Here is a 15,089-nt window from a genome sequence, read left to right as displayed (position 1 = left end):
TCTGCACGTACCTGTCACTATCCTTTCCAGGGCAGATCTACAGAGAATTATTTACAAAAGGTTATCATACTTTGAAATGAATCTGCCTTTGTCTAGTAGCACTGAGCGGAAAAATGTTTCACTAAGAAAAAAAAACACATTTGGGCAGAAAATGCTGTTTTGTTAGAATGCCATTTTTAAAAACATATTATTTGGTTATTTTTAATCACAAAATTCAAAACTGCTATTCAAATCAACATTTTAAAAAAGAACCAAAGCCTGATGGGATGTTTTGTCTTTTTGACCTTACAGTTTCAATTGCAAGTGTCATAATCACTGGTTTTAGCATGCTGAATGTGCTCACGTTTTCTGGTTAGTTGTTTTTCTTTTCATTTTTGTTGTTTCAACACAGGATCTTAATTAATCCCAGACATTTGTACAGAGATGTTCAAAGACGTGTGTCTGTCATCCCCACTGCACTTGTGTATCCTCAGCAAACATGATTGCCACGTAAAGGGTGGAGTAGCTCTAAGGGCCAAACTAGACGTGACGTTATGCACATAACTGGCTTTGCATGCTTGTTTTTCCTTTATTGTATAGCAGCCTCAAGGGCCTTGATCCAGACTGGCACTTCAGCAGGACCAAGTGGTTAAAGCCCCCCTTCATCCACACTGCAGTTTCAATTTGGATTAGGGCTCTTCAGGGCTGCTGTTTAGAAGAGGGGGAAAAATACAAGCACAAAAGGACCAGTCACCTGAGGGACATCAAATCCAGTGAAACTGGAATATTGTGAGAACCTTTCCCCCAATTCCTTCCCCTCCCTAGCAGGTTGTGCTATAAAAGCCTTGATACTGAGGCTTCTCACCACAGTGAACACTTGTTAGTCAGGATGGTGGAGATGGGGAAAGGGAACTTGGACTAAGTCTTCATTCCACTCAACAGCAGATTGGGGTTGCAAGCAGGCCCATAGCCAGTATTTTTCTAGGGAAGGGCAAAGAATATCATGATTAGTGTCAGAGAACATGTGTGCCATTTTTGGTAGGCCTGGTGATTGAACAGTGGCAAGGTCTGGGCACCTGGTCCACTGAGCTGGGCAGATCTGCCCTCTGAAAAACTTTTATACCAGATCTAGTGCTCTGCTGTTTTTCAGTGGATAAACTCGATGCCTGTCTTTCTACCTGCATCTGAACTCCCTGCTCCTTTCACTTCCCCACCCCTAGCCCTCTTAATCAATTGCACTGTTGCTATAGTAAACTTTTCAGCCCTGCCCCCATGCCTTCCCTCCCCCACTAAAAAAACCCTCCAACCTACCAGGAGGTTGGACAACAGCATTGAATTCTAGAGACGTCCGATCTGACGAGGGTAACGCATGCCCTAGTTACATCCCGGCTTGATTACTGCAACGCACTCTACGTGGGGCTGCCATTGAAGACAGTTCGGAAACTTAAACTGGTTCAACGAGCAGCAGTGAGAATGCTGACCGGGGCCGGCCTTCGAACACATACTACCCCCCTGTTACAGCAACTCCACTGGCTGCCGCTGTGTTTCCGGACTCAATTCAAAGTGCTGGTGTTAACCTTTAAAGCCCTACACGGCTTGGGCCCTGCCTATTTGTCCGACCAGTTGTCTTGTTATGAACCCTCCCGTGCATTGAGGTCCTCTGAGGATATGCTTCTTGTGATTCCTTCAGCCTCACAAGCGCATTTATCAAGAACTAGAGATAGGGCGTTCTCTGTCATCGCTCCCAGACTCTGGAATGCTTTACCAGTAGAGGTACGGTTGGCCCCTTCGCTTTTGGCATTCCGCCGCCAGGTTAAGACACTCCTTTTCCGGACGGCGTTTAAACTAAATGCAGAATAGGAATTTTAACAAATTACGATAGTAGCATAAATTTTTTGTATGTTTTTTAACTTGTTGATTGTATGTATTGGGTGTATTGTATAGTTTTTATTCTATTGCTGCTGTCCGCCGCTCTGAGTTTCTGGTTAAAATAGAGCGGGCTAGAAATATTTTAAAATAAATAAATAAATAAATAAATACATAAATTACACCGGAGTGTTGCTGTCCTACACTACTCTAACTCACCTGCAACAGCAAAACCAGTGATAATACTGGGCAACGTTGCAAGTCTGGCATAACCCAGGCTCAGACCTTCCCCCTGCAATATGCTTGTAATTATGGACTTGGAACTTGGAATTTTGGCTTATTGAGAGAGGACAATGCCCCTCTGTGAGATGCTGATGGTGAGATGCTGTTCCACATGGCATATTGCAGAACAGCCAGAACATAATAATGACATCTAGTTCATTACGTCTAAAGCTATATAATTGTATTACATGTTTGTAACATTTAATTTTATAAACATTTTAAAATAAAAGCATGGTGCTTGTTAGTCATCCCAGAGCCATTGCCCTCATTGGCTAGAATATTACATGCAGAAACAAGAATAGATGTGAATTAGATGTGTACATATGTGGGGTTGTGTAGCCTGATCACAAAAATAAAATAAAATGAATTCCTACACCATTTTGAATGGGGGTTGATCTGCCCGTTTTTTGTCCTGATACGAAAAAGGAACATATGGAAAGGCAAATTATAGTTAAATCAAATCTCCAGGCACACTTGGCCTAGCAGAACTACAGTTTACTCTATTTGTAAAATCAACTCTAAAATAGTAGAAGAACTGACTGGGGGTGGGAATAATCCTGAGATGTCACCAGAAGGAATTCAACTGTTTTCTCTTCAATGAAACAGGAAAGCTTCATGTGGCATGTGCCTGTACAGAAAAGCACACATTGCCCCCATGTAAGAGAACTAACCCTGAGATCTCATTCTGAGGCTGCAGCCCAAATCCTGCCCCTCCCACCCTTCTTCTCCACCACAGCCCAAGTCTTTGTTATCCTTACCCCAAACCATGGCCTTAGCTTACCATCAAATGTCACATTCAGCATGAAATCTTTGTAGAACCTCTTGCCATTCACAGGCTTCATGGAATCACAGAGCTTGGTAGCATTGGGACACAGCGCTTGGTACATGTTGTGAAGGGCATGAGCCATTGCGTAGACTGCATTGACTACAAACATGATCTTGGATTCCTGTTCAAACTTGCCTGTCTTCAGGGAGAAGCGGCTACAGTTCTGGTTGTGGAAGCTGCACTGGAACTTGTGTTCCCAGAACTCCCGGAACCATGGGTTTCGGCTGTTGTTGTAGGGGTCAAGGTTTCGGAAGTATACCCCAAATTCCTGTATTGGGTAGGACGCCAATTCAATTGTGATAGCTCCGTCAGCTACTGACTGACTGCCAGCCACTACGCTCTCAAGGGCACCCCAGCCATCACTGGCCACCCATGTGAAGGACACATTGATCCTCTGTGCAGCTGCCAAAAGCTCCCGAGCATCTTCACTTCGGGTGAACAGCACTACAACCCTCGCACTGGGCTTCTGCAGTAGTGCCTTGATCACCCCGTCAAAAGTCTTCTTGTTCATGGAACGTCCCACTTTCTCAGAGGTGGCAATGCAGATGTTGCGAGCCCGGGCTTGCTGCTCAAAAGCTTCGATGCCTGTTTCTCCATAGTCACCTTCTGAGGCCACTGTGGAGACGTAGGTCCAGTTGAAGAAACGTAGGATCTCAGACATAGCCTTAGCCTGGTAGAAGTCTGGCGGGACAGTGCGAGCGAAGTAATCATAGCGAGACTTATCGCTGAGCTTGGCGCTGGTGGAGGCATAGCTGATCTGGGGAATCTGGAACAGTCGCAGTAGGTTCGCCACCTGAAGAGAAAAGGAGGAGGGAAGGAAAGCAACTTGATGAGCAACAGGAAAATGACAATGGGAGAAACGGCATCGCCATACAACAGCAGTGGAGACTGAGACTATTCTGCCTATTCATAGAAGAAAATGCTAGAATTTAAATCCAATGCCCCAGAAGACTCTCCTGTTGACTTGAAAGAGGAGGTGGCTATGTCTCATTCAGAAATGTTATGCTCTCTAGATCCTAATTTGAGCAATTCTACCCTTAAGGTTCAGTTTAGATATCACACTATGGTTAAGGAAATTTGGCCATGGTGTCTGAACTGACAAAACAATGGTTTGCAATCAACCAACAAACAGAAATAACTCTTTGACGTGGGTTTGCAAACCATAATTTCTGCTCCTAGTGGTTTGGCATGATATCTGGCTTGACATGGTATAGCTATGACCATCACTCTGCTTTCAGAGGTTGCTGTGAAGGGAGTGAACAACATGCACATAAGAAGCTGAGTGCAGAAAGGATAGAAAATGAAAGCATGGTTTGCCTTCTATACCATTCTCAAACAATAGTTTGAATTCTAAACTGTAGTTAGTGCAACCCATGGCTTGGTTTTATGTTCACTTGATCATAATCTGTAAATATGTCTGGTTTAATAAGATGAGGAAGGAAAAGCAAGATCTGCAAGGCATGAAGACCCTGATAGCATTGCCTGAGTTGGCATCTGAGCCTTTAGCAGGCACTGCATACATACAGACTTTCAAGCTCATCTGTGTGATCATGGGGACTAGAAAATTGTTCTTTACACATTACAGTTCAGATTCAGAGGAAACCAAATTATACGCCACTCTATGATGTTTTTGCTCAAGTAGAGGGAGGTTCTGGTTATCTAATATTTAAAACATATCTGAGGTATTTGCTGTTGAAACCATATTCTTAATTTTATAACCTATTTCTTATAAAGCATTAGGTTAACAATGCTGATATTAATTGGCCTTGCTTGAGCTAATTGTTGATGACACATCAATGCTTTACTAAAATTTCTGTACTGTGCATTTCAAATGTATCATATGAAAATTTCTGTACTATGCATTTGAACTGTATCATAAGCTGTGAAAATTGTAGAAATTTATGTTTGATGTTGGAACACACAAAGAGCACATGACACAGACACATGTTCTGTAGGCACCTTAAATCTGAGCTGCACAAAATACAAGCAGGATATCCTGTGGTGCAGAAATGGCCTAAATTATCTTCCTGGACCATTGAAATTAGCTCTTCACTGAGATAAATAGGGCATTTAATGGAGACTATTATTATAAGCTTCTTGCAGCTCCGTACAGACAGATGTGAACTCATATTTTTGGATGGCATTTTGGACATATTTTCTCTGCAGCTGCAACAACTAAAATCCTGGGGTTTAATCTAAATCAAATCAACTGGTATGTGCTACTGACCTCAATGGGAGATGGATTGCACTTTAAAAAATATGGCAAGATAAAATGATGGTGACTCAAGTAGCATCTTAAACAAACCTTAAACAAAACTATGCAGGTAAGAAGCCAGCAGGGGTGTGGGGGCTTTCCAGTGTTTTGCACCGCCTGCAGCATGTACGACTATCTGCCTGTTGGACAGAAGTCGTGGGTGTGCTCTTGGTGCAATGTGCTCCTGGCTCTCCGGGAACGACTACATTTCCTTGAGGCCAAAGTGGCTGACCTGGAAAAGCTGAGAGAGGCAGAGAGGTGTGTGGAGGAGGCCTTCAGGGACGTTATAGCTGTGTCCCACTCCAACGATGATAGCTCTTCTGCTATCATGGAGAACGATGGTCTCAGGGAAGGAGAGCATCCAGCCGAGGAAGAGGGAAACAATCCCTTAGAAGGGACCCATTCCTTGGGGGATGAGCAGCTATCCTCTTGTGCCGAGGATATATCTCCAGGGGATGGAGGGATCCTTGTAGTGGGTGATTTGATCATTAGGAACATAGACAGTGGGGTGTGTGATGGGCGTGCAGACCGCAAGGTGATTTGCCTGCCTGGTGCAAAGGTTGCGGATATCGCCCGTTGTTTAGATAGTTTGGTAGACAGTGCTGGGGAGGAGTCAGTGGTCATGGTGCACGTTGGCACCAACAACATGGGGAAATGGAGCCGTGAGGTCCTGGAGCAAAATTTAGGTTGCTAGGTAGGATGCTGAAAGCCAGGACCTCCAAGGTGGCTTTCTCTGAAATGCTACCAGTTCCACGCGCAGGTCCTGCCAGACAGGCACAGTTTTGCAGTCTCAATGCATGGATGAGACAATGGTGTCGGGTGGAAGGGTTTGGATTTGTTAGGCACTGGGGAACATTTTGGGACAAGCCGGGCCTGTACAAAAGGGACGGGCTCCACTTGAACCAGAATGGAACCAGACTGCTGGCACTTAAAATTAAAAAGGTGGCAGAGCAGCTTTTAAACTGACTGAGGGGGGAAACCCGACAGGAGATGAGGAAGGTCCGGTTCGTAATAAACCTCCCCCCTGGGATAAAGACCAAAGAAATGATGAAATTTTAAAAGGGGTAGGCCTAGAAGTAGGCATTGTGAGAGCAGGGGCACAGGATATAAATTCAGAAGGGCAGAATTACCACAGGCCAAACCACAAGTGCCAAAGACACTTGAAGAGAGACACTGCTTACAAGTACCTGTACGCTAATGCTAGGAGCCTCCGAACCAAGATGGGAGAACTGGAGTGTTTGGTCTTAGAGGAGAGCATTGATATAGTGAGCATAACGGAGACCTGGTGGAATGGAGAAAACCAGTGGGATACGGTTATCCCTGGATATAAACTATATCGGAAGGACAGGGAAGGACGTATTGGTGGCGGAGTCGCTCTATACGTGAAAGAAGGCATTGAATCCAGCAAGCTCGAAACCCCAAAAGAGGCAGACTCCTCCACAGAATCGTTGTGGGTGGTGATACCATGCCCCAGGAGGAATTTAATACTGGGAACGATCTATCGTCCCCCTGATCAAAATGCTCAGGGAGACCTTGAGATGAGATATGAAATTGAGGAAGCATCCAAACTAGGAAATGTGGTAGTAATGGGTGACTTCAACTACCCGGACATAGACTGGCCGCATATGTGTTCCAGTCATGACAAAGAAGCAAAATTTCTAGATATTCTAAATGACTATTCCCTAGACCAGTTGGTCATGGAACCGACCAGAGGGACAGCAACCCTGGACTTAATCCTCAGTGGGGACCGGGACCTGGTGCGAGATATAAGTGTTGTTGAACCGATTGGGAGCAGTGACCACAGTGCTATTAAATTAAACATACATGTAAATGGCCAATTGCCAAGAAAATCCAACACGGTCACATTTGACTTCAAAAGAGGAAACTTCACAAAAATGAGGGCATTGGTAAAAAGAAAGCTGAAAAACAAAGTCCAGAGGGTCACATCACTCAAAAATGCTTGGAAGTTGTTTAAAAACACTATATTAGAAGCTCAACTGGAGTGCATACCGCAGATCAGAAAAGGTACCGCCAGGGCCAAGAAGATGCCAGCATGGTTAACGAGCAAAGTCAAGGAAGCTCTTACAGGCAAAAAGTCTTCCTTCAGAAAATGGAAGTCTTGTCCGAATGAAGAAAATAAAAAAGAACACAAACTCTGGCAAAAGAAATGCAAGAAGACAATAAGGGATGCTAAAAAAGAATTTGAGGAGCACATTGCTAAGAACATAAAAACCAACAACAACAAATTCTATAAATACATTCAAAGCAGGAGACCATCTAGGGAGGCGATTGGACCCTTGGATGATAAGGGAGTCAAAGGCGTACTAAAGAACGATAAGGAGATTGCAGAGAAGCTAAATGAGTTCTTTGCCTCTGTCTTCACAGTGGAAGATATAGGGCAGATCCCTGAACCTGAACTAACATTTGCAGGAAGGGATTCTGAGGAACTGAGACAAATAGTGGTAACGAGAGAGGAAGTTCTAGGCTTAATGGACAATATAAAAACTGACAAATCACCAGGCCTGGATGTCATCCACCCGAGAGTTCTCAAAGAACTCAGATGTGAAATTGCTGATCTGCTAACTAAAATATGTAACTTGTCCCTCGGGTCCTCCTCCATGCCTGTGGACTGGAAAGTGGCAAATGTAACGCCAATCTTCAAAACGGGATCCAGGGGTGATCCCGGAAATTACCGGCCAGTTAGCTTAACTTCTGTCCCTGGAAAACTGGTAGAAAGTATTATTAAAGCTAGATTAACTAAGCACATAGAAGAACAAGCCCTGGTGAAGCAGAGCCAGCATGGCTTCTGCAAGGGAAAGTCCTGTCTCAATAACCTATTAGAATTCTTTGAGAGTGTCAACAAGCATATAGAGAGAGGTGATCCAGTGGACACAGTGTACTTAGACTTTCAAAAAGCGTTTGACAAGGTACCTCACCAAAGACTTCTGAGGAAGCTTAGCAGTCACGGAATAAGAGGAGAGGTCCTCTTGTGGATAAGTTATTGGTTAAGAAGCAGAAAGCAGAGAGTAGGAATAAACGGACAGTTCTCCCAATGGAGGGCTGTAGAAAGTGGAGTCCCTGAAGGATCGGTATTGGGACCTGTACTTTTCAACTTGTTCATTAATGACCTAGAATTAGGAGTGAGCAGTGAAGTGGCCAAGTTTCCTGACGACACTAAATTGTTCAGGGTTGTTAAAACAAAAAGGGATTGCGAAGAGCTCCAAAAAGACCTCTCCAAACTGAGTGAATGGGCGGAAAAATGGCAAATGCAATTCAATATAAACAAGTGTAAAATTATGCATATTGGAGCAAAAAATCTGAATTTCACATATACGCTCATGGGGTCTGAACTGGCGGTGACCGACCAGGAGAGAGACCTCGGGGTTGTAGAGGACAGCATGATGAAAATGTCGACCCAGTGTGCGGCAGCTGTGAAAAAGGCAAATTCCATGCTAGCAATAATTAGGAAAGGTATTGAAAATAAAACAGCCGATATCATAATGCCGTTGTATAAATCTATGGTGCGGCCGCATTTGGAATACTGTGTACAGTTCTGGTCGCCTCATCTCAAAAAGGATATTATAGAGTTGGAAAAGTTTCAGAAGAGGGCAACCAGAATGATCAAGGGGATGGAGCGACTCCCTTATGAGGAAAGGTTGCAGCATTTGGGGCTTTTTAGTTTAGAGAAAAGACGGGTCAGAGGAGACATGGTAGAAGTGTATAAAATTATGCATGGCATTGAGAAAGTGGATAGAGAAAAGTTTTTCTCCCTCTCTCATAATACTAGAACTCGTGGACATTCAAAGAAGCTGAATGTTGGAAGATTCAGGACAGACAAAAGGAAGTACTTCTTTACTCAGCACACAGTTAAACTATGGAATTTGCTCCCACAAGATGCAGTAATGGCCACTAGCTTGGATGGCTTTAAAAGAAGATTAGACAAATTCATGGAGGACAGGGCTATCAATGGCTACTAGCCATGATGGCTGTGCTCTGCCACCCTAGTCAGAGGCAGCATGCTTCTGAAAACCAGTTGCCGGAAGCCTCAGGAGGGGAGAGTGTTCTTGCGCTCGGGTCCTGCTTGCGGGCTTCCCCCAGGCACCTGGTTGGCCACTGTGAGAACAGGATGCTGGACTAGATGGGCCACTGGCCTGATCCAGCAGGCTCTTCTTATGTTCTTATGTTCTTATTTTTATATAAATCTGATACATGGTACCCACCATATGTTCTGATCTACATATGACTGACCCTTCAACTGCATAGTTAGCCTTTATATGTAACTAGGCAAAATCACACCAAGCTACTGGAAAAATAAAGCAGAATCTGTTATGTGTAATATTCAATGAGCCACTTCACCCATTATTTTCAAGTTGCAGACTCTTCATAATTGGAGACAGCAAAATAACAAGCCTCTCTAGATTGTCAGCATCTAGTCTCAATTTGTAAAATCCTTTTTCCTGGCAAGCGGAAGAGTCTTGGCATTGATTGTCACACACAGGGGCACATGCAGTAATAATAAATGTATGCATAAAGCATCCTATTCCTATTTGCTATCTCCCTAGCTATCTGCACACTTAATTGATACAAACGTCCATCACATTTGCAGGATATTGCTCAAAGACCATACTTTGCAACAGGATGAACATTAATAGAAATCTGCCTCTTAATACAGAGCTTGTTCAAGGACAACCATCTTGGAATGCCAACTCTAAAATCATTTTGAATTTTTACTATGGCAGTAGTATAACTTATGGAGAGCGTGGGGGCAGCCTGCCTCCCCCATGTTCATATGCAGTTATTCTTCAGGAGTACGTATCTATCATATTAATATGAAATAATTACATCAAATACTCTTAAAATACATCATTTTTCTGCAGTTTAATCTTGAATACATGTGGATGTTGAAGGATAACTGTATTTTGCTCTGCACACAAGGTAAAATGGAAACCAAGACAAATTTCTCCTCCATCCCTAGTGCCAGTCCACATGCTAATGCTAACCATACACCCCAACTGTTTCTCAAGGACTGGAACTGTTTATTTCAAAAGATGGCAAACCTATACCTGATGCCTGGAGTATAGCAACCTCAGTTCACCTTTAAAACAGGGTGAGGAGGCTTTTCCAGCCGGTGGGCCAGATGCTTAGGTCCTCCAACCCCACAAGCGATTTTGACAGGTGGATACAAAGTTATGAGCATATCTAAGGGGTCTAAACAGAAAGGAATGACTAGAATTGCCAACTGACTCAGAAAAAAGGTATATGGTCTGCTCCTCTGCATACAACTGCAGAGATCTGAAGGAATCAGCAGATGAAGCTTTTTGAGCCATGGAGATAAACATTATCATCTGTTATAGTAACATCTGTTGATAAAGCTGCTGTTAAATACACAGGGGCCTATAAAATTGGCAATCCTGGGAATAATCTTCCTGGAAATGTAAAGCAGTAGATTTTTTATTATTAATTAATACCCAGGATTATGCACATGACACAGAATTATATATTCCAAAATAAGAAACTGTACCAAATCTAAAACACATCTCTTTACTTAGTTCAATTATTTTTTTCTGTCTTTCAGTTTAAATTGTCCAAGATGGTTCTGAACAAATACACATTTTCTTGCAAAACTCCTGGGTCTTTGAGGGATGTGGCAGGCAGAAATCTAATACAGGTTATGCATGGAGATGCAATGACATAGAAATCTTCACCTGTTGAACTCCCAAACCCTGAGGATATTTATCCCGTCATGTTTCTCTGACAACTTGGCACAAAGAAATCCAAAGCTGTTAGCTCTAATGTGGTAAAGGTTGCTGAAAACAAGCTGTTATGACGAGGTCTGAGTCTCTCCAGAGTATTCATGACCAATGGGCAAAACAGTTTACTCTTGATCATTGTTTTCACTGTCATTATTTCCCTCATGGTCTGAAGCCATTCTCCAAGTCGTTATGAAGCTATATTTTACAGATTAAAGGTGTGCTTTTATTCTTCGGAAGCCATCCCAAAATAAACCCCTGCCTCACAGGAATGCTGGGCAATGTCCTTCTGCTCTACTGCGCTCAATGCTGAGGGACGGGAGCGGCTGCCGGCTCTCTTAAAATAGAGCTTGGAAAAGTTACTTTTTTGAACTACAACTCCCATCAGCCCAATCCAGTGGTCATGCTGGCTGGGGCTGATGGGAGTTGTAGTTCGAAAAAAGTAACTTTTCCAAGCTCTGACATGGCATAGCATGAAGCACTCACTGTGTAGAGCCGAGCTGTACACTGCTACAGTCACAGAAACAGCCAGGAGCCTGATCCTGCAAGACTTCTGGGAGAGCTTTAAAACAACAAGATAGTTTGTCAGATTTTCAGGATAAGCCTCTGTACCTTCTTTGTTATGTCTGAGATCCTTCCAATACTCTTAGCTGAAAGGTTGACTGTCTCCGATTTACAGAAGGCTCTTGTTGGGTAAACACGCTACTATGAGCAACTAAAGCCGTGTACACACACTATATATGGAAAGCACATTGAAAGCACCCCCCCCCCAGAATTCTCAGCACTCTTAACAAACTACATTTCCCAAGATTCTTTTTTGGAGGGTGATTTCGATGTACTCTAAATGTGTGGTATATATGCAGCCTAGGATGCTGTTCTTCAACCTTGGGTCCCCAGATGTTGTTGGACTACAACTCCCATCATCCTTGGCCATTGGCTAAGCTGGCTGGGGTTGATGGGAGTTGTAGTTTGATCACATCTAGGGACCCAAAATTGAAGAACAGTGGCCAAGGATATATAGGTTGAAGGAGTCATATGCTAGTGGAGAAAAATCCTCTAGGGGCAACTGATCTGATATATTCTCTGCATAGAACAGGTCTATGCACAATATAAGCCATATATACGTCACCCAAGCATTTAGATGGGGGGGGGCTGTAGCTCAGTGGAAAGGCACAAGCTTTGGATGCAAAAGGCACAGGCTGAATTCCCAGTCTCTCCAGGTACTGATAGGAAGGACTCTTGCCTGAGATCTTGGTTGCCTCTCCTAGTCAGAGTAGACAATAGACCAAAAGGCTGACTCCATATAAGGCAGCTTCTTATGTTACTATAGGGTAAACAGTTGATGGTATGCACATATATTCAGAACTAAATCACAGTGAGTTCAGCATGACTGATTCTCAGATACTGTAGGTATGCATGGATTGCAGGTTTTGGCTCCCTTGTTTTCACAGGATCGCAGGAAGCTGCTTATACCAAATCAGACCCTTGGTCCATCCAGCTTAGTATTGTCTCCACTGACTGGCAGCAATTTTCCAGGATTTCAGACAGGAGTCTCCTCCAGCCCTACCTAGAGATGACGGGCATTGAACCTGGGACCTTCTGCATACAAGGCAGATGCTCCACCACTGAGCTACGGCCCCTTCAGCTCTTTTTTTATATATGTCTATCTGGCTCTCTTACTCAACAATTACCTGCCCATGTTAGAGAGAAAGACTCATGCTACTTATCACAAAATTTCTCAAGACTCAGCTTCCTCTATGGCTGTCTATACACCATACGTTTACAGCACATTCAAAGCACATCCCCCCCCAGGAACTGTAGTTTACTCCTCACAGAGCTGTAATTCCTAGCACCCTTAACAAACTATAGTTCCCAGGATTCTTTGGGGGAACTCTTGTGCTTTGAATGTTCTTTAATTGTATGGTGCGTATGTAGCCTATGTATCAAAGAGGTAATGGGCACAGAGCTTCCATCTATCCCACCCTTTATACTGTTGAATGTAATTGTTTATAATTTAGATTTATAGCATGCCCTTCAAATACACTATCAGAGTGGCTTACAATAAAATACTGAAAACACCATGAAACAACTGATAGATTAAAATAAGCTAAAAACTATATAAAAGCAGCATCCAAACAAAATAGATCAGCAAAAGTTAAAAGCTAAAATGCCCAAGCAAATAAAAAGTTCTTTAATGGTGCTGGAAAGACACTAGAGTTGGTGCTAGCTGAGCCTCTTTAGGAGGAGCACATGTCAGACCCAGGGCACCATCACTGAAAGGGCTCTCTAGTCTCTTCCTGGTAGCCACCTGCAGCAACACAGATGGTGGAGGAATCTGGAAAAGCATCTCTGGCAAGGCTGGATTAAGGTGACTGGAGGCCCTGATGCAGTTCCCCAAAAGGAGCTGCCCTCCCCCAGAACAGAATGCATGACTTAACAAAAAAAGTATTGAATTAGTGTGTATTTATTTATTTAATTGGATGTATTTGTATGCTGTAATACATTCGCACTCATATCTGAATGCTGTACAATTCTGGGGGGGGAAAACACTAATAAAACTATGGTAGATTATACACCCCCCTTTAGGATGCAAACCTTAATGTGGTGAGGGGGTTTGAGAGTGTTGAAGAAGCTATGAGCAATGCCGTCAGGAGTCTAGACCAAGAAGCTAAACTCCTAGCAGGGGCACCCAAGGTGGAATGGTCAAAGCTGAGACACCAGACTAGGACGCATCCAAACTCAGAGGAAGGCAATGGTAAACCACCTCTTACCGTATCAAAAATCAGAGTAAAGCTAAAGAACAACAACAAAGCAATCATAATGCCAAAATACAATTTAAATAACATCCCAGAAGAATATAAAGATCAAATAAGGAACAGCTTTGAGGCTTTAAACTTAGTTGACAGAGAACCAGAAGAACTATGGAGTGAAGTCAGAGACATTATTGGAGAAGAATGCAAAAAGACAATACATCTAGTTAAAAAGAGAGAATGACCTCAATGGATGACTGACGAAACTCTTAAAATAGTTAAAGAGAGAAGGAAAGCAAAAGCAAAAGGAGATAGAAACATGGTCAGAACCCTAAATGCAACAGTACAGCAACTAATACGTAGGGACAAAGAGAACTATTACAATAATTATTGTATAGAAATAGAAGAGGACAACAAAAAGGGAAGAATAAGAGCCCTATTCCAAAAGATTAGAGAAATGAAAGGGAAATTTAAACCAAGAGTAGGGATGTTGAATAATCAACAGGGGAACACACTGACTGATCGAGATGAAATAAAAGGAAGATCGAAGCAATACACTGAAGATCTCTATAAAAGAGAAGCCAGGATGACAGATTCATTCATGGAGGAACCATATGATGAAGAACCAGACATTTTAGAATGTGAGGCAAAAACTGCTCTGAAAATACTTGGAAGAAACAAATCACCAGGAACAGATGGCATACCAATAGAGTTGCTACAAGCTACTGAGACTGAATCTATCAAGAAATATGGAAAACTAAACAATGGCCCACAGAATGGAAGCGTTCAATATATATCTCAATTCCAAAGAAAGGGGATCCCAGGGAATGCAGTAATTATCGAACTATTGCCTTAATATCCCATGCAAGTAAAGTAATGCTCAAGGTTCTACAACAAAGGCTCTTACCGTATATGGAGCGAGAAATGCCAGATGTCCAAGCTGTATTTAGAAAGGGAAGAGGTAACAGAGATCATATCGCAAACATATGTTGGATAATGGAACAGACCAAGGAATTTCAGAAGAAAATCACCCTGTGCTTTATAGATTACAGCAAAGCCTTTGACCGCGTAGATCATGAAAAACTATGGAATGCTTTAAAAGAAATGGGGGTACCACAGCATCTGATTGTCCTGATGTGCAACCTATATTCTGGACAAGAGGCTACTGTAAGGATAGAATATGGAGAAACCAATTGGTTCCCAATCAAAAGGTGTGAGACAGGGGTGTATTTTATCACCCTATTTGTTTAATCTATATGCAGAACATATCATACAAAAAGCAGGATTGCACCAAGATGAAGAAGGTGTGAAAACTGGAGGGAGAAATATCAATAATACAAGATATTTAGACGATACTATACTACTAGCAGAAACCAGTAATG

General features: G+C 42.8%; 1 protein-coding gene across 1 annotated transcript in view; it reads right to left on the bottom strand.

Moving 5' to 3' along the window:
* GRM2 (glutamate metabotropic receptor 2) overlaps positions 1-15,089 on the bottom strand; it is a 102,284-nt gene that overhangs the window by 19,438 nt on the left and 67,757 nt on the right. The window contains exon 3 of the mRNA XM_061617915.1: positions 2,909-3,746. Coding sequence (XP_061473899.1) covers positions 2,909-3,746 — 838 coding nt within the window. The remainder of the gene's footprint in view (positions 1-2,908; positions 3,747-15,089) is intronic.

Source organism: Rhineura floridana, chromosome 3, assembly GCF_030035675.1.
Source record: "Rhineura floridana isolate rRhiFlo1 chromosome 3, rRhiFlo1.hap2, whole genome shotgun sequence".
Classification (NCBI taxonomy): domain Eukaryota; kingdom Metazoa; phylum Chordata; class Lepidosauria; order Squamata; family Rhineuridae; genus Rhineura; species Rhineura floridana.
Note: the sequence above shows the minus strand (reverse complement) of the source record. Positions and strands in the feature narration are given on the sequence as shown.